General features: G+C 39.8%; 1 protein-coding gene across 1 annotated transcript in view; it reads right to left on the bottom strand.

Annotated features, from left to right (window-relative positions):
- The window catches only part of ZMAT4 (zinc finger matrin-type 4), a 287868-nt gene that overhangs the window by 48656 nt on the left and 217788 nt on the right, over positions 1–21424 (bottom strand). Inside the window, exon 6 of the mRNA XM_075215932.1 lies at positions 7647–7743. Coding sequence (XP_075072033.1) covers positions 7647–7743 — 97 coding nt within the window. The remainder of the gene's footprint in view (positions 1–7646; positions 7744–21424) is intronic.

Here is a 21424-nt window from a genome sequence, read left to right as displayed (position 1 = left end):
TAACTTCTACGCGGAGAGTAGAGATGTTACATGACTCAGTTTGAAAGTAACCAATAGGCATAAAGGAAGCACAAGATCATTATACCTTATTGGTTCACAGGTACTCGGCTTTCAGATTATAAACAGTCATTGTGAAAGTGTTCTGTGATAGGTTGTGTAGAGCTGTCAGTGAGGGTAACATGCAGTCTGATAGGAGGATCTCCGGATACGGGCAACTGTCTGTGGTTCGATGGAAACCCAAGTATTATAAGGAATAATGTAACTCCTACTGCTAAATGTACGTAAGTAAGTAAATGTATGTAAGCATATTACAGTACCACAGAGATCTGCGACCCACATCTAGCACACAAGTACCTGATAGCTTTATGTTTACACTGAGATTTAAAGTTGATCTAGGACATGCCCTACCCCAACTATAAATCTGTCCATATATATATATATATATATATATATATATAGTTACATATCTATTTTAAGATATCGTCCTATGTACAGAATCCAATCACATATGGGGAGATTCAATTTGGCGCGAGGTATAGCTGCGCGTATTGCCGGCTACTACAACAATCTCCACTCATTTTTCAGCTCCCCTCTATGGGGTGCGAGAAAAAATTAGTGGAGATTTCTGCCATAGGAACGATGTGTTACTGGGAACATTCCGGAGACAGAACTGAATCTCCCCCATGGAGTTATACCTAATTATACACAGATTCCAATCACACAGAAGTTCAGGGCGTGATGCAGAGTGAGCACCACGCCAGTTTGAGTAGCGTATATTGCGCACGCCAAGAAAAGTGCCCATACCAAAGAAAATGTGCGTCATTATGGCACTTACCCTCGCTTGCGTCTGGAGAGACAATATGTGGAAGGGAAGGGACGGTCTAGCGCAGGCCGAGTGCAGTAAGATGCCGACACCGACACACTTATCCGCCTGCCTAAGCCATATTACTTGCGTTTGGTCAGGGACAAGTGTAAATAACGGATGATGATGAGCGTTACCAGCAATAGCGAACCGCTTGTGATTGGCTGTTTGTGAATGGTCGGCTGTTGCTGATTGGTACTTCCTTTGTGTCATGTGCATGCTTTTGTGTGCATGTTTCGGCAAATTGTTCACGCATGTGAGAAGGGGAGTTGTTTCTTCTGTATTAGAGAGGTTTTTTAGGTTTTCTTGATGCCTAATTGCAAAAATATATTTTGCAAACAATACAAATGGTTGTAAACATGGGCATAAATCAGAGATGTTCACTGACCTCCGTGCTTTGGTTTTGGTTTTGGATCTAGATCTGGATTAACTTCATGTTTTGGTTTTGATTTTGGCAAAACCGCCCTTGCGTTTTGGTTTTAGTTTTGGATCCCAATTTTTTTCTAAAATCCCTTTTTTTTTTGCTAAAATCACATTATTTGGTTCTTCTGTTATCCCTACATTATTATTATTAACCTCAATAACATTAATTTCCAGTCATTTCCAGTCAATTTTTGTCAAGTGACAAGAACACTGCTACCCCTCCTGTTTCTGTATGAGCAATGGCACTGAGCAATCTCACTGGAGACTGGAGAGTGACAAGAACACTGCTAACCCTGTTTCTGTGTGAGCAATGGCACTGAGCAATGTCACTGGAGAATGGAGAGTGACAAGAACACTGCTACCCCTGTTTCTGTGTGAGCAATGGGACTGAGCAATGTCACTGGAGAATGGAGAGTGACAAGAACACTGCTACCCCTGTTTCTGTGTGAGCAATGGCACTGAGCAATGTCACTGGAGAATGGAGAGCGACAAGAACACTGCTACCCCTGTTTCTGTGTGAGCAATGGCACTGAGCAATGTCACTGGAGAATGGAGAGTGACAAGAACACTGCTACCCCTGTTTCTGTGTGAGCAATGGGACTGAGCAATGTCACTGGAGAATGGAGAGTGACAAGAACACTGCTACCCCTGTTTCTATGTGAGCAATGGCACTGAGCAATGTCCCTGGAGAATGGAGAGTGACAAGAACACTGCTACCCCAGTTTCTGTGTGAGCAATGGCACTGAGCAATGTCACTGGAGACTGGACAGTGACAAGAACACTGCTACCCCAGTTTCTGTGTGAGCAATGGCACTGAGCAATGTCACTGGAAAATGGAGAGTGACAAGAACACTGCTACCCCTCCTGTTTCTTTGTGAGCAATGTCACTGGAGACTGGAGAGTGACAAGAACACTGCTACCCCTGATTCTGTGTGAACAATGGCGCTGGATCTCCTGGGGAGGGAGGTACTTACAGAATCCAAAACCCACGAGATCTGACAACGCAAAAGATGATGTTTTGCCTCGATTTAGATCCGAGGCCGCACGAAAGTAACGAGCCGGCTCGCGAGCCTACTCGGCTCCCCTAAGCATCTCTAGCATAAGTGTATGTACCGTATCCCAGGTGTAAACCAGGCTACTGGTGCCATCCTGCACGTATCTAGCCATAGTTGCAGCTTTGCATATGCCCACAATAGCATTTTTTGTGCTGGTAAGAAAGATGACACATAGTATAACAATAACATGTTACATTTTTGTAGAGAAAGTGTAATGCATTAAGTGCATTTGCAAGTAAATAAATGCAACATTAACTCCAAAATCCAAGTTTCATATTCCAGCCTTACAGTTAAAGCACAATACAGGAGAAAGACTATAAACCAGAGAATGTGAACATAAATAGATAGTACTTTTCTATACAGAGTTTTTCTGACTGCCGCTGAGATTATGGAATCAATATGAGGAAAATATGTGATCTTGTGTCTCTCTCTGCATTATCAATCTCTATAAAGAAAAATCAATACAAAGTATTTTACCTTTACTATCTAACCCCAATAAAGCTCTGGAATATATCTCTGCAGCAGTCCACTGCCCCAGCTGTCATGTAACACTGCGTACTGCAGTTATTTCACAAATAACACTGGCTATTCTTGGAATCGAATCACCTGCAAAACATAAACTAGGTTTCAGCTACAAACAAACCCCACACTTCCTTGTAAATGAATTGTGACTGCAAGCATTTACAGTGCAAGCTGGGTTGGCAAATCCCAGCAATACAATATGGACAATGCCTGCAGATTACTGTGGGAGTCATAATGGAATTCTGTCAACAGATGGCAGCACAGAGCTCACATTGTTGATCTCTGAAATTATGCGCTAATTTCATAAGTGTGTGTTCTGTAGCCGAAACTTCAGTTACAAAATAATCTACAAGAGTTGGAGATACTGATAATCAGGAATTTCCTTCATGTTTTACATCTCGTACATTTCTGTACAGAGGATCCCCATGATTCAGCAAAAACGCACCCTAGAATCATGAACTGCCATGATGCTCCAGGGCCTTAAATTTGAGCGTAAACTATAGTGGATGATATTTGCCAGCACATGGGTTACATGGTGTATAATCTCAGGGGACTGTAGGAGCTGGTAGTGATTATTTCACCCAAAAATCCAGCGATTTTACTAAGTGGGGGAAGGGATAAGGGTAATTCCTAAATTCAGAATATTTTTGCAAAACCAAGGCATCTTACTTCATACCTTCCAGCATTTCAAACAGGCAAATAGGCAGGGATAGTTGGGAGATATATAACTGCTAGACCTATGGCCTGCACCTTGTTTTACTCTCCTCTACTCTATTTTAGAACCTATTTTTACCTTGTTTTATAATTCCCATGAGGTTAAGATAGAGGTGCTCTAACCACCATTTTATTTTTGCTTTTGTGGTCAGTTATAAGCAACTAAATTGCTGATATACAAGGGTTCAAGATACGTGTAACTTAGCTGGTAACTCGCTCAATGTATATTCATATTCTGAGGTGAGCTCCCACTCCACTAGACGCAGGGGAAAGTGTGATGGTATATGGTAGAGGTGAGTGAAATTCTCAAAATTGGAATCCCCATCTCACTCCAAATTTGACTGCAGAACGTCACATGTTTCTGTTGCAGAATTTGGTCTTCAGTGTTCTGCGTTTGGAATTCTCCATATTATAATTTTTCTACCCAGAATTCCCAGTACTACTCTGCCCACAGCACAGCGCAGAATGAACTAACTGTAGTTTTCCCAGAGCTATGTGTAGACTATAAATACCACAAAACACAAATTTACACAATTGCTCCCTGGTTTCCTCTCTTAGTACTGCATTTATTATATATGGGTTCTGTGTTTTTTATGTTTAAAATAAAATAAACTTAAGGATATTTTTCTGATCATAGGAATTGCTACTTTTAATTACATTTGCAATTGTGAACAGTGGTTTGAAAGATACGTCTATTAGTTAAAGGGGAGGGTGTTAATTTAGTTTGCTAAAGGGCGATTGAATTCTATGCTCAGTACCTACCTTTTAGCTATTAAATAAAGTTGCAATATGTTTGTGAAAACTACTATTTATTTTTTATTTATATAGTGAATACTTTTTATGCAGTGCTCTACACATATACTATTTTAGGGACCGTTTTAATGCCCAAATGAGCTTTCAATCTATCGGGTTGAAAAATGAATGAAGAATTCAAAAGCCAATCCGTCAAATTGGATCTTTTAATAAGCCAAGGAACATGTTCATTCAATGGATTCCTATTTTTCACTGTACAATCACAAATGAATATTTATTTATTGATACATATGCACTAACTTGGTAATTCAGATTTTTTCAGATTTAAATTAACAAAGGTCAGCCTGTGTGTCTGTAGATTATTGTTAGAGAAGTGCTGTGTTCTTGCACAAGATAGGTATAAGATGTCAGAACATGAGATGTTACCATGTACAGATCTTAAATAATCAGTTCCCAGCATCAACCCACTAGGGGCGAGCCCCTGGACATGTCCATGTTATTGATAAATCCATCAATCACTTGAATTTAAATATAATGTCACAGTCAGTGTTTCATTTCTGGCCTAAGAGGTAATTGCACCTGCCACAAGACATCCCATAGTGCACATGATAAATGGCATCTTTATTTCTCAATATATCATCTACATTTTGTTAATACTGTATCGACTTTACTCTGTATATCCAAGACGAACACCTGGCCGGGGTTCTATTGTAAAGAACAAACAACATAAGGGTCAGCACTGGTTGTATTACTGTATTTTATATCTGGGTGTACTGAGATTATATTGGGAATAGGATTGGGGGTCAGTGAGTTTCCACCTTAAGAGGGTACTGATTTATTTGAGCTATTGCTGCCTTACATGTAAAAAAATAATTAGTTCCATTTTATCATTACATTTACATACATCTCAACTTTTAAATAGGCAATGAAGAAAGGCTACTGGCAGCATGTATAAATTACACTTTAATACCATTCTATAAATTCTATGGGGCATATTCAATTCTTGGCGGTAAAGCCAAAAATCCCACGGCGCACGCACTATTACCGTTATTATGGTAATAGTGTGTGTAAATACCGTTATTACGGTAGTTTTCTCGCTGGATTTCAGCTGAAAATCCAGCTTACTATTACCGTAATAACGGTAATAGTTTTAACGCCGCGGAAAACAGCGAGAATTGAATATGCCCCTATGGATTAATAAAACTTTCGGGAACCAAAGTTTGGTTTTTCCACAAAGATCCAGTTAAACACTGAAAAAACAATACAGAATAAAGTTCCACTTAAACATTGAAAAAAACTAAAAAAAACAAAAAACAGCACAGAACAAAAATCCACTTTAACACTAAAAAACAGCACAAAACAAAGATCCACTGAAAGTCTAAAAAACTGTACGAGAAAAAGTTCCACTTAAACACTTGGGAAAAAAAACTAAAAGAAAAGTACAGAACAAAGATCCAACTAAACACTAAAAAACAGCACAAAACAAAGATACACTTAAACACTAAAATAACAAAAAGCTAAAAAACAGCACAGAACAAAGATCCACTTAAACACTAAAAAACTGTACGGGAAAAAGTGCCACTTAAACACTGGAAAAAAAAAACCTAAAAAAACCAGTACAGAACAAAGATCCACTTTAAACACTAAAATGACAAAAAACTAAAATACTACACAGAGCAAAGATGCACTTATACAGTAAAAAAAAAACAACCTTCACAGAATGGAATAAAAGGTGAGTATGGAGGGGAGGTGCAGTGTAAAATGCACATTATAATTTAGAGTAGTTATGAGGGGGAGGGGAGGGGGGTGGCCTAGCAATGTAAGAATAAAGCTATCCAGTATGTGGGCGCTGCACGTAGGATCAGGCAGTATTTGCCTTGCATACAAAACAATGCTTTCATCACTACCTCTTGCAGTGCAACACAGTTTGCTCAGATGCAAATTCTGTACCACGGCAAAATTTGTGCCCACTTGTCAAGTTGGGTATGCTATAAATCGCTCCCTGTGTATATTATAATGGAGGCCTCTGCTGGTTAATTAATTATTAATTATACACTGACCTAGAGACTTTGATGAATCGACATAGTAAGAAAGGACAGGGACAGATATTGAAGGGAATGCCCAGAATTAGACATCAGTGGGCACAGCGATAATACAATGTACTTGTACTTTTCACACTTACAGTCTACGCGGCCTAGATTTTCAGAACTTTTTTTGTAAAAGACTTAACAAGTAAGATAAAGGGAGTAATTCACTGGAGTGAGATTTGCTCTTTCTGTGAAATCTAGGCCAATATTTTATTATTCTGAAAACCCCCATGTAGAGACCCATTACATTCAAATATAACATTGATTCATTATATAATGTATTAACAAGTACACATTTTCCCCCACCATGGCACAACCTAAGAAGTTTTTATACCGTATGTTCCATTGTTCTCTTGATAAGAGATGATAAGCGATAATATGCCTTCTACTAACCACCTTAGGCGTTGAGTGGCTCCATGCAATTTGCAACAATAAATGATTGCCTTATCTACAACATCTTTTCTCCTAACACATCCCTGTAACTATGTGAAGACATATATGTGCAGATTACCAGTAGTTAGTGATCCTACAGCCACGATGGTCTCTTACCTGCAGAACCCCATCCACCATTAATATAGGTGGCTGCAGTTACCTCGCTTTAACATTCTACTTTATTATGATTGGTCCACTATGTTAGCGGGACTCCGTGCTTGCGGTCTTTGTTATAGTGGAAACCAGCCCAGGCTGTTTAATATTGGGACAAGTTGAGGATTTGGGCTGGGGTAAAGCTGCAGTTAGTTATTTATTTTAAAAAATCCGGACCTGTAAATATTTTTCCCTCCTTCACCTTCACGTGCGCTGGGCTTGTCATCATCATTGTCATCATCATTTATTGATACGACAGCACAGATCACTGTAGTGCCAGACAGTCATCTTACAGATATGACAAAGATGAGCGCAATAACTAAATGACAGATATAGATAGTAACGGTGACATGGATACAATGGATGGTCTCGAGCTAGCAGTAATAAATGGAGATAGCGGAGGATTCAGCTTAAGGTGTGACCACGAAGGCGTACTGGGGGAGGCAGACATAAGATGTAAGGAGGGGAGGACCCTGCCCGCGAGAGCTTACGTTCTAGAGCGAATATGGCGCAGAGGTGCTAAGATGTTTTATGAAGTGCATCTTGTGTGCTAGCGAATTGTCCTCCATAATATTTGGTTTAAAGCAATACTTCAATGTCACCGATTTTTCTTGGTATATATATTGGCTTGGTTACGTCACTTACTTGTTCTGATGCCGGGCTCCCTTCAGGTGTGCATTATACTGCTCAACCGAATTTAGCACCATGTTGCAGGTATTACATGAGTAACTGTTCCGTAACGCTGCAGAGAGACAGAAAAAAAAAACAGGAAGACTGAGTATGTCTCACACACCAATGCCAAGATACAAATATTAAATGACCATGGTTATATGAAAGCACGTACAGCATATGTAAAAGTTTCCAGACTATAACAGGCGTTCAAATGTTTGAAGCACCTTTGATAGGTAATTGATTAGTACCGATACAAGATAATATTGTAGTTGTGGTAAGAAATATATTTAATTTAGTTTGAAGCGGATAAGAGAGAACGTAAAGAAAAACTGAATTCACCAAATGAATGTTCACAAAAGCTGGCGCTGATGGTAATAACATTGATAAATGTATTTTTTCAGTGACTGTATTTGATGGGAATTTGTAGTAAGAATGTATCTTATTATTTATTTATGTTGCATTTATAGTTACTTTTTGCAGCTTTTTGAAAACCTATAAATATTTTTAATTGATAGATACTTGCCCTACAGACGGGATGAGAGTGAGTATTACACCAGTTGGCATATTTTATGCCCATGCAGACTTCTGTGATTGTGCCGATTACACCTATGTGCGCCTGTATAGGCGGGACGGGGCGGGACTGTGGCGTTGTAATGTAGGCAGAGTGGGATATTACTGCCGCACTAGGTCTACATAAATAAATGTGACCGTTTCTGCTACACCCCAAATCTTAAAGATATCCATGGTACGCATCTGCCAATTGTGAGCGCAGTGTGCGCAAAATCACTCTACTTGTCCTTAGAACCGGGAGATAGGGCCAGGAACGCAACGCTGTTCCGTGCACCAACACATCTAAAGGACACTTTATGCAGTCTACAATTTCGGAAGTGAACTGGACGGGGACAGAGTGTTTTGCAGTAGTGAACATACAGTAGGGACGTGCCAAACTCCATTGCACGCAGCCACGTCCAAACACGGACAAATCCATCCCTGTGCTTCTGTGTTTTTCTCCCGTATTTCTTTCATGTGCGTTCGTTTGCAAATTTATAATCCACATAGGTATTGGACAAATCATGCAGTGTCCTGTGTAGTACAGCACAGCAGATCTGTCTTCGATATCACAAGCCCAACGCATCTTGCTGAATCATCATCATCATTTATTTATATAGCGTCACTAATTCCGCAGCGCTGTACAGAGAACTCACTCACATCAGTCCCTGCCCCATTGGAGCTTACTGTCTAAACACACAGACATACACACACATACTAGGGTCAATTTTGATAGCAGCCAATTAACCTACCAGTATGTTTTTGGAGTTTGGGAGGAAACCGCGCAAACCAGGGCCACCTTAACAACATTATGGGCCCCCGGGCAAAGCAGTGCAGCGCGGCCCCTACCTCTATAGATGTGTATCATATATATATATATATATATATATATATAGATAGATAGATAGATAGGTAGATATAGATATATTTGCAGGATTTTTTTATTTTTTTTGCAGGATTATTTATTTTACTTAAGAGCCCTGTCTATGGGGCCCCATTGCCTGTGGGGTCCCCGGGCACCTGCCCATCGTGCCCAATGGAAAAGATGGCCCTGGCGCAAACACGGGGAGAACATACAAACTCCACACAGATAAGGCCATGGTTGGGAATCAAACTTATGACCCCAGTGCTGTGAGGCAGAAGTGATAACCACTAAGCCACCGTGCTGCCCTAACCGTGCTGAATTCGGGTGGATGCAAAGCCTAAATACAGGCGTATTATACTGAATGCTGGTTGCGCTGAGAATACGGACCTTGATGAATCGGGTGCATATTGTCTTTTTCAGGTAATATCCTATCAGCTTATTTATACACACTATATACAATCATAGAGAAGGAGCGACCACTTTAAACAATATGAACTTACACAAAAAGGAAAGAACAAGTGTTATATTGGGGCGCACAAACATTAAACAATCTGAATGTTTCTCGAATGTCGCTTTCAGTCATTTAAAAACACAACTTTACTTATATTTTGTTTAAAAAAAGTAAACTATTATTATCTAAATGAAAATAGTATCCCAGCGAATTGTTAACGTTTGTGAAGTGAATTAAAAGTGTACGTTGGGAATAGTGTCATTATTATAATGTTTATTAATAAGTTATAATGTGTCCTCAAAGTAAGAATCAATCATTATTAAAGTGATGTATAAGTGCAGAACAATTGTAGCGATAGAGCATTAATGATTTTGCAAAATACAATCAGATAATTTAAAATTGTCTAGAGATTCTCACTGACCCCCGTGAACTGGTTTTGGTTTTGGATCTGGATTAGCTTCGTGTTTTGGTTTTGGTTTTGGCAAAATAGCCCGTGTTTTGGTTTTGGATTTTTTAGAAAAAATCCTAAAATAGCCTAAAATCACAATTTGCTCTTTTTTTGTTCCTACATTATTATTAACCTCAATAACACTAATTTTAAGTCATTTGCAGTCAATTTTGACCACCTCACAGATCACCATATTATTCTCATACACTTTCGGCCAAATACTGCAGCGACCTGGCTGGATGGTAAGCGACAGAGCGATGACACAAACACACGGCAGTTCCTACCACATCTAGGACACATTGGCACACAGCAGTGGCAGAAAAGAGAAATGGGGGTCCGCCCTCCCTTCCACTCCTCGCTATGTTGGATCTTAAAAAGGAATTCAAAACTCTCGAGATCCAACGACGTCACAATGACGTCTTGCCTCGTTTTCAATTCCGAGGGCACGCAACAGTACGGAGCCGGCTCGGTACTCAGATCCCCTAAATTTGGGTGTGCTCGGTTCTCGAGCAACCGAGCCTGAGCATCTCTACAATTGTCTCACAATATAAGGGCAAAACCAGCAGCTCTTCAATCTGTGATCATTAAGGATCTAACTATCGCTGCAATTGTTCTATCACTTTAATAATTATGTGATGATATATACCTGCCGCAAACCAGGCGCATATGTACTACTTTTTCCAAACTGCCACTCTGTATATAATCACAATTGCGTCATTTTAATGAAAACAACAAGTGCCCACGTCTGCGTCAGTCCCTCTTTATGTGTATTAATTGCAAAGAAACATGCATAGACACTAAAATGAAGCCAGCATACCCCATTTAACATACCGGATATAAACAGATGTGTAATCTACTAATAAAAAATCAGTGTACACTCCTTATTTTAATAGCTGATTACTGTTTATAATTATGATCGGCAACAGAAATATGCAAAGCGCGATGAAGAAAAAGTCTTCACAAATGAAAATGATCTAAAGTGCATTATTAATGAAGGATTCATGAAATCACAACAGACAATGAGGAAGAGTTACCAAACATTCAACAGAGTAAAAGAGGAGATGTTGCCCATAGCAACCAGATTATGCCTATTATGTATCTAGTACATTCTATATAAACGATAACTGGAATCTGATTGGTTGCTATGGGCAACACCTCCACTTGTCCTTTTTAGAAAGTTTAATAAATCCCAAAAATATGATCTCTGCTATATATAAAGAGAGTGGTCAAAATGTTCACAAATTAATAGTAAACATGTCAGGAATAAGTTATTTACTTAACCTTTTTTGGACACATATTTAGACCTCTTGTGTGAGTTCAGGTATTTATAATAATAGAACAGAAACAAAACAAAATACAGTATAAAGCAAAGGGGAATTTGGCAAATTCAATATATAGAATTTAAGTATGTAAATAGTTGTTGGATATCCGTTTCCATCGCTTGATGTTCACAACTTCATCCAACTTTTATTTTCTACCTTGCTCCCCTTATTGAGGATATTTCCGATTGAAGGCTGTGAACAGCGTTTTGTATTTCAGCTTGTAGAGATGTTTTCTTTTATTTCGTTTAACAGTGAAAGGAAATCTTTACTCCTTATTGGTGCGAGGTCTTCTTCATAATCTAATTAGTCTTCCATCTGAGGAGATTTAGGTCTGTCCGATTTTGGAGGATTTTCTAAATTATTGTGTTAGTTCAGCTCACATGAATTTCTTCCCTCTAGACATTAAAGTAGTTTATCTGTGGATGGTAGAGATGGGTTTTGTGGTAGAGAAATTGCACTTGCTGCTCTTTGACTTTAAAAAGTCGCTCTTGTGACCAAGAGCAGAAGAAAGTGAACGTCTTGGTTTATTCCATCTTGGGATGGATATTTTAACATTTAATAGGACACCATATCTTACGTCTTTTACGCAGGTGGAATAGTGGTATGGTCGTATCCTCCCGGGAAACTTTTACATTGTTCATCATCATCATCATCACCATTTATTTGTATAGCGCCACTAACTCCGCAGCGCTGTACAGAGAACTCACTCATATCAGTCCCTGCCCCATTGGAGCTTACAGTCTAAATTCCCTAACATACACAGAGACACACACAGACTAGGGTCAATTTTGTTAGCAGCAAATTAACCTACCAGTATGTTTTTGGAGTGTGGGAGGAAACCGGAGCACCCAGAGGAAACCCACGCAAACACGGGGAGAACATACAAACTCCACACAGATAAGGCCATGGTCGGGAATTGAACTCATGACCCCAGTGCTGTAAAGCAGAAGTGCTAAACACTGAGCCACCGTGCTGCCCACAGTGCTGAGAATTTATGTTATATCGTAGGAGGAGAAACAACACTGGAAGAAGGATACCGGGAGAGTGGGACGGCGCAAGTCAAGATGGGGGCTGACAGATTGTGATCTGTCTCAGGATTTTGTTACCTTATTAAAGAGGTTCGCATAGCGCTTACTGAAAACATGTGTTGCCCCACCAAAATTTGGTTTACATCTCAAGCGAGTCCTTTCTTTTATTTTTAAAGGGCATCTAGACTGTTCTGAGCTATATAGCAAATAATAGGATCTTATTTCAATACAAGTTGTAAATGCTGATCTCTCTTATAGCACAGGGTTCCCCGTGGGTACTTACAGTAGCGAAGGTTAGTTACATATTACAGGATTCAACAGATGATGTGCTATTATTCACAACAATTGTGTCTCTTCTTGACTCAAATTTCGGGCACAGGACCCAAAGTGACAGAACCACCAGCGATAATCCCAGGAAGTTCTGGGGTGGGAGCCTTCCAGTCGTTGAGTTAGGGGTAATGTATCAAGCTGAGAGTTTTCTGGCTGGTTTGGAAAACCAATCAGATTCTAGCTATCATTTATTTAGTGCATTCTACAAAATGACAGCTAGAATCTGATTGGTTGCTATAGGCAACATCTCCACTTTTCAAACCCGCCGGAAAACTCTCAGCTTGATACATTTACCCCTTAGTGTTTTTATGTTTTGTTGGTAGTTTAAAATATAGAAACTGGCTCGGGTAAAACAGACAGGTGCAGGCCGGCTGACGTCTGATTTAGGTCCAGTACAGTTTGCACACTCTCCAACAATGTCTCCAAAACACACGACTTTCGGGGAATCCTCCCGGACTATCGGCAGAGTAGACAACCCTCATCTGTCCCACTACACTTTCTTCAGAAGTGGTTGTGATCTCGATGGCACAATTCCCATGGCCCTAATACATGATTGCCCAGCAGGGGGGGGGGATGGGCTGTGGTGGCACAAATTGCGCTATTGCTCCCCTGTACTTCTCCTAGAAACCTACCCTCTGGTATCTCCCAGGGCACAACCAAAAAGTAGACAATTCTGCTGTCTTACAAGTAAGAAAAAAAAAATTTCTGTGACATTTCCGAGAATACCTTCTAGCTCCGAGATACCAGAACTACTGCTATCTGATTAGGACATGTAAACTGGTATTTCCAAAGCATATCCAGAATAAAAACAAAAAAGGAGAAACGACAAGACTAATCTATCGACAAATACCTTGGTACATAAATTATATTCTGTTAGTGCTAAACTGCAGTGCCCTGTAGCAAATGATTGGTGCAGCAAGATACCAATCTATGCTATGGCTAAGTGTGCAATGGCAGAATCTAAAACCTGCTGCCAATCTCCATTAAGGACAATAATATCCCGCCATCACTGGACCTGCGCAACTGCTACAATCGTCTTCAAGTTTATGCAAATCAAACGGAACACGGACAGTTTCTTAAATACGCCGATGGTGCAAGCGTCAGTGTGTTGTCTGCTGTAGACAGAGCTCAGATGAAGAAATAAATACCAGCTATCAAACTATGGGCAAAGATTGATTGCTTATCGCGGGTCCCCTCCCTCCATTTCTCAGAGCTGTCATCTTGTCCCCAAATAATAAGTGACGTGCAGCCATTGCTTGCATTACACCGTTGTATAAATCACAGCGGTTGTCAAGGACATTACTTTTCTTGTCACTCTCTGGCTGCCTATTACGCAGAGAGAGCTACTGAAGCATTATAATGGGCGCCGATATTGAACACTAAGCAACTCTATTTTGGAGGGCAGCAGCGTCAGAATATAACGGGAGGGGGATCTATTTCAGTTATTTTTAAACACAATCAATTAAAAGGTTGTCTTCAGGGAAAACTGCAGCTAAAAATACAGTTTGGTGAAGTGTTTAAGGATGACAGTGAGAGCTGCAAATATATTTGTATAAACTGGAGATATCACACTGAGCTTAGGTCAAACAAAAAGTGCAACGTTACATTCCGTATAGAGGTATAGTACAAAGGGCACTGTGATAGGAGACTTACATTATTAGAATTCGTGGAGCCAAGATCAAAGGCCGGGTACACACTACGGAATATTTCTCTCGATGCAATATCAAATGAATGATTTTTACCAACAACTGAAAGTCCCGATCAGCAGCCGATTCCTGTGTACACACTATACACGTCTTACAAGATTTACCTTCAGATCTGTGCTCTTCATCTGTCATAACCATCAGCTGAAAATATGCTGACTCTGCACACTCCATAGGGATCTATGGACACTGCCGGTCCTGAGTGCATACACACTGCAGAATTGGAACGACATCATTCCATCGTTTATAGACATTTTTAGTCCATCAAATTAAATGATACAATGTGCTTTGAAACAATAAAACACGATAGTTGGAACGTACACACTAATGCTAAAGAGGAACTAATGGTCGTTTATCGTATGATTGGCGCGATAATCAGCTGAAAAACTTGTAGTGAGTGCCCAACCTAAAGGGTATATTTACTAAAAGGCAGGTTCGAAAATGTGGAGATGTTGCCTATAGCAACCAATCAGATTCTAGCTGTCATTTTGTAGAATGTGCTAAATAAGTGATAACTAGAATCTGATTGGTTGCCATAAGCAACATCTCTACTTTTTCAAACCCGCCGTTTAGTAAATACACCCCTAAGTATATAGTTAGGACTCAGGGGACTTTTCATAATTTTTTACCTTGCTGAGTGAGGTGAAGGTGGTCATATTTTTATCGTCACAAAAAAATTACTTTTTGACAATACTTATAAAAAGACAAAAAAAACATTGCCAGGGCAGGTGAGTGTTATTCAGATGGTACTGCCCCTGAGCGATAAGAGTTGCTACTTTGACTATAATTCCGCCCTTGGTTAGAGATTACCGAATTTCTAGGAGTTCTCCCTGAAGTGCAGTGCACCCTCCCACATCCTGCCCACTTCCCTAGTGAAGTGTGTGTGTGTGGGGCTTAATGACGAGATTCACAGGGAATTGCGTCATCCTGGTCATGCTCCTGCTATATTATGGCATGAATCACAGCATTGAGCAGCACGGGATGGGGCTACACCCCTGTACCCAGCCCCAGGAACTGCCCTCGGGAATCCCGAAATTAGGGCACTGTCCTGCTGTCCCTCCCGGAGACATGTTTGTCCTGCGGGTGGGAATGTTGGTGTGGTAGCTAATGGGCAGACTAGCGCTTTACAGTCTTAGGCTAACCTCTGGGGGCGTAGCCATGCCCTGTCACGCCTCCATCATGACGTGGCCACGCCCCGTCCTTGTTCTATAGATGACTGTAGTAATCAGCAACTGTGGCTACATTAATCTGATGGGAGCCATAAGGATTGAGGAACAATCAAGGGGTAAAACTTCTAAAAAAGGAAAAATGGAGATGTTGCCCATAGCAACCAATCAGATTCTAGCTATCATTTATCTAGTACATTCTAGAAAATCATAGCTAGGATGTGATTGGTTGCTATGGGCAACACTTTCACTTTTCCTTTTTTTTTAGAAGTTTAGTTAAGTCAGTATTGTGCTGTCACAGACAAGAAGTCTATTTATTTCTTTATTACCACTGACATTTGTTAAGTACTTTTTTCCTGGTACTTCCCCCCCGTCAAACTATACAGCGGTATATTGTTACGGGAAAGCATTAATGTTGTGCAGCCCTATAAATGAAAGGGAATGAGTAAAGATGTGTTAGATCCTGCAAGAGGATTTGTCAGTGCTGTTGTAATTCAATTAACAAGCACCAAACGGCATGCTCTGGTCTATAAATGTACTCAATATTCCCTAAAGCGCACAGGACGGCTCAGAGTTGTTTGACCACACTAATGTAGATTAGAAATTTGAACGCCATCAGCTATTCCCACTTGTCAGTTGTTGTTTTTTGGGGTTTTTTCTGGTCTCCTTTATGGCTCGCTGTCAACGAATGTATTATAATCTCGTCTCGTCTCTGTTATGTCTTCGCATGACATAATTAGTTCAGTCTCATTAGCATATGCGCAAGGCTTCATCCCAATGACTGCACACAACATTCTCTTTAACCCTTTACTAACATAACATTTTAGAGCAGCACTCCAAAGTAGAGGGCCGGATTCACCTTTAGATGTAAGTCCATTTGTCTGGCGTGAAATAGCTCTGCGCGTGCGACAGAACGGGACCTGCGCCAATGAACAAAATCGAATGAGATTCTTGTCTGAACGCAAATGACACTTACGGCTGTCTATAATATGGAAGCGGGTAGAAAGGGAGGGGAGCGGCGGATGAATGTAGGCAAAAGGTCGTACCAACGCAAATGCGGATGATTCAAGGTCTGGATGTGGTTTTCAGCCGTCACATTTGCACCAGCTACAGGGCAAGTGTAAGCGCAGAGTGATGGGATCGACTGGCACAGCATCACCTTTCTATTTAAAACTATACGTATTATGTCACTAGATAGCACAGAACATGTATAGGGAAGTAGGAAAAAAAATCTAAAAATGCATTTTATGTGCATTACGAACATCCTGATTTATGAACTTAATGTTAAAAAAAAAAAAATTTAAACACATTTTTATTAATTATTATAGTGTTATGAGTTGTTACTTTATCTTATAAAAATCTTTTTTTGCATGCGTTGTGATAGGACCTTGTATTGCACATATGCACGTGCGTATACTGCAGTCTGTCTGCATACAGCTAGTAACGTTTAGCCAGAGGGTACTTACACCCAGATTGAAATAAAAATGTACATTGAGATCTGCTTGTATTTGAATATGGACGCATGTGAGTAGTAAGCGTGTTTTTAAAATATAAGTTGCGCATAGGTTGCATCCAAAGATGTATCAGGCCAAGAAGGTGTATTTTTTAAGTGTAATAGCAAGTAAAGTACCTTTTAAGCATGCATCATTTTTCTTAGCTATTCTTACCAATTCTTCTACAAATCAATATCTCCTTTTCAAATGTCGCAGCCGGTTACACAGATACAGACTCACAGCTCTCAGCATGTCATATGAAGGCAGAGGGGGGAGGAAGGGGAGTTTTTTCAGTACACAGAGCAGACAGCGCTCAGAGGGGCGTTGCAAGACCTCTCTGCTCACTACATTATGTGCCATGTGACTGTGGTTGCCATGGCAGTCCATGACACTGTGCAGCATTATGAATCATTAATAGCAGCCTGAAGCAACAAACCAAGGAGAAATGGTAAAGACCAACAATATTCTTATAACCTGCCACAGTGATTTTTGTTCATGGGATTGTTGCTTTAATATGCATAGTTATCAGAATAATCTTTTATTATAAAAATATAACAAAATAATTATATTTATCTTGGAGTCATCAAACAGTCATCTTTAGGATGTCTGTCCCTCAATAACAATAAGCAGCAGTGTTTATCCTATTAATCACACATTCATAACACATCCTAAACTTTATATTCCAACAACAAGGCTCTTGTTATGTATTAGAAACAAGAACATCATAAACTGTAAACATTGGTCTTGATCAGTGATGGGCAACATGTGGCCCCTGAGCTCCTTCCTGCTTTATTGTCAGATGTTATAGCTTGTAACACTTGTTTATATTGTCTGCTATGTTATTATAGATAGGTGTTGCCTTCTAGCAGTAAATGTTTTATTTTAACTTATTACTGAGATTAAGGGTTACCTTTTCAAGGTTAGAGGGCCCCCATATGGCCCGTAAAATGTAACAGATTCTCTGTCACTGGTCTAGAACATGCAACACCAGCTGACCTCAAGGTTCTGGAGATGATATAACATCCAAGTTTGTTATAGGTCATTTATTATGTTTTAAAGAGACATCCTTTGTTTACATTCTACAATAATTAATATGTGTGTATTTTGTATATATATATATATATATATATATATATATGTATGTATATATATATATATATATATATATATACATATATATATATATATATATATATATATATATATACACATATATTAATATATAGTGTATGTGTATGTATATGTATATATATATCTATATATCTATATATATCTATCTCTCTCTCTCTATATATATATATATATATATATCCTATAGATTGTAAGCTTGCGAGCAGGGCCTTCTCACCTCTTTGTCTGTTTTACCCAGTTTGTTTATTAGTTTATTATGTTTGTCCCCAATGGTAAAGTGCTATGGAATATGTTGGCGCTATATAAATAAATGATGATGATGATGATATATATATATATATCTATATATATATCTCCCTCTCTCTCTACATATATATATATATATATATATATATATATATATAGATAGATATATAGATATATATATACATATACATACACCTACACTATATGGACATAAGTACTCGGACGCTTGACCATTACACCAACAGGGACTGTAATGACATTGTATTCACATACATATACTTTAATATGGCGTTGGTCCCCCTTTTGCAGTGATAACAGCTTCCACTCTTCTTGGAAGGCTTTCCACAAGATGTTGGAGTGTTTCTGTGGGAATTTGTGCCCAATCATTCTGTAGAGCATTTATGAGGTCAGGCACTGATGTTGGACGAGAAGGCCTGGCTCGCAATCTCCATTCCAGATCATCCCAAAGGTGTTCAATGAGGTTGAGGTTAGGGCTCTGTACGGGCCAGTCAAGTTCTTCTACACCGAACTCATCAAACCATGTCTTTGTAGTCCTTGCTTTGTGCACTGGGGCACAGTCATGTTGGAATAGAAAAGGGTCATCCCCAAACTGTTGCCACAAAGTTGGAAGCATAACATTGTCTAAAATGACTTGGTGTGCTGAAGCATTAAGATTCCCCTTCACTGGAGATAAGGGGCCCAGCCTAAACCCTGAAAAACAGCCCCATACCATTATCCCTCTTCCAACAAACATCACAGTTGGCATAATGCAGTCAGGTAGGTAACGTTCTCCCGGCATCTGCCAAACCCAGACCCGCCCACCTGACTGTCAGAGAAGCGTGATTCATCACTCCACAGAACAGGTTTCCACTGCTCCACAGTCCAGTGTCAGTGTGCTTTACACCACTCCATCCGAATCTTAGCATTGGTCTTAGTGATGTGAGGCTTGCATGCATCTGCTTGGCCATGGAAACTCATTCCAGTAAGCTCCCGCAGCACAGTTATTGTGCTTACATTAATGCCCGTGGAAGATCAGAACTCTTCAGCTATGGAATCAGCAGAGCGTTGGTGACTTTTACGCACCATGCGCCTTAGCAGTCGTTGACCCCGCTCTGTGATTTTACGTGATCTTCCACTTCGTGGCTGAGTTGTTGTTTTTCCTAAATGCTTCCAATTTCCAATAATATCAGAACGACCCATTTTGTATCACAAACGTTTGCAAATGGAGACTGCATGGATAGGTGCTTGATTTTATACACCTCTGACAACAACAGGTCTGATTGAAATGCCTCAATTCAATAATTAACATATTACATAACATATTTTATATATATATATATATATATATATATATATATATATATATATATATATATATATATATATATATATATATACACACACACACGTGTACAGAAAGATTTTCCGCAGATTCTGTGACTGCTGCACAGAGCAGTAACACAGCCTATTGTTTTGGTTTTGTTATAAGATAATAGCCCCTCTTTTCCTATATTTGATAAAAACTTCTGCTCTGCCGTCCGCCCACTCACTCCTCTGCTATAGTCTCTTGTTTACTTTCTTATCAAACATCTGTTCAGAGAGATGGGAGAGGGCAGAGTGTGAAAGAGGAGACAGGTAAAGGGCAAGGGGATGAAGTATCACTTAAGGCTGACTACTGTGTGTAAACACATATTAGTATCTGCCACAGAACGGCCTTCAGTCAAGAACAGTAAAAAGAAAACCAAACATTATTTTCATATTTATTTTCCGGCACAAAAAAAAATATAAAGAACAATACTGAGGTTAAAATGACTTAAATGGACATAATGCTTGGCTGTAATTTACCAGCAAACAAGAATTCAGATTCAATTACTACATTGTTTGCAGTACAACAAACGCTCACATAAAGGGCTTTATTTATTATGTAGAGAAAAGTCATATTTCCCGCCCTAGCGGTTGATATGTATCCCAGACATCTCCAGCTCTATAAGCCGGAATCTTTTCTGCCTGTTGGTGGGGGTTGATGCTTATTTGCTCTTTGACTATAGTGAAACGTGGCCTGTCCATTGTAAGTAGAGATGCTCAGATTCGGTTCCACGAGAACCGAACACACCCGAACTTAGCAGATCCGAGTACCGAGTCGAGCCGGCTCGGTGTGTACTGTCGCGTGCTCTCGGAATTGAAAACGAGGCAAAACGTCATTGTTACGTCGTCTGATCTCGGATCTTGCGAGTTTTGGGTCCTTTTTAAGATCCAACATAACGGGGGGTGGGAGGGAGGGCGGACCCCTATTTTTCTTTTCTGCCACTGCTGTGTGCCAATGTGTCCTAGATGTACTAGGAACTGCCATGTGTTTGTGTCATTGCTCTGTCGCTTACCATCCAGCCAGGTCGCTGCAGTATTTGTCCGAAAGTGTATGAAAATAATATTGTAATATGTGAGGTGGTCAAAATTGACTGCAAATGACTTGAAATGAGTGTTATTGAGGTTAATAATAATGTTGGAACAAAAAAAGTGCAAAATTATGTGATTTTAGCATATTTTAGGATTTTTTCTAAAAAATCCAAAACCAAAACACACGAGGGCGGTTTTGCTAAAGCCAAAACCAAAACACGAAGCTAAACCAGATCCAAAACCAAAACCAGTTCACGGGGGTCAGTGAGCATCTCTAATTGTAAGTGATTAGGTTGGGATGGGCATCAGCGCTTCTAGACTATAATGTTATCGCGGGGCTAATTATGTAAATCTAAGAGTGACGCAGATTTGCCTTTAGAACTGTGTTGGAATTAAAGTAGTTCAATCTCCTAACAACTTTTTACAAACCTTCCCATAGGCAGAGAAGTACACAGCTCAAGACAAGCCCGCCTCCGCATCAACGACATATGCACCTGTTATACGACAAGACAACATCATCAGCGAGTATTTGCATGTGCCCTATACCGTGTAAAAGATCCGCCTCCTAACGGGCGTATATATGGGTTTCTGCATGAGCCGCATTAGCTTGAACACTTTTGCTGTC

Source organism: Mixophyes fleayi, chromosome 6, assembly GCF_038048845.1.
Source record: "Mixophyes fleayi isolate aMixFle1 chromosome 6, aMixFle1.hap1, whole genome shotgun sequence".
Lineage (NCBI taxonomy): Eukaryota > Metazoa > Chordata > Amphibia > Anura > Limnodynastidae > Mixophyes > Mixophyes fleayi.
This window is presented reverse-complemented; position numbering and strand designations above follow the sequence as displayed.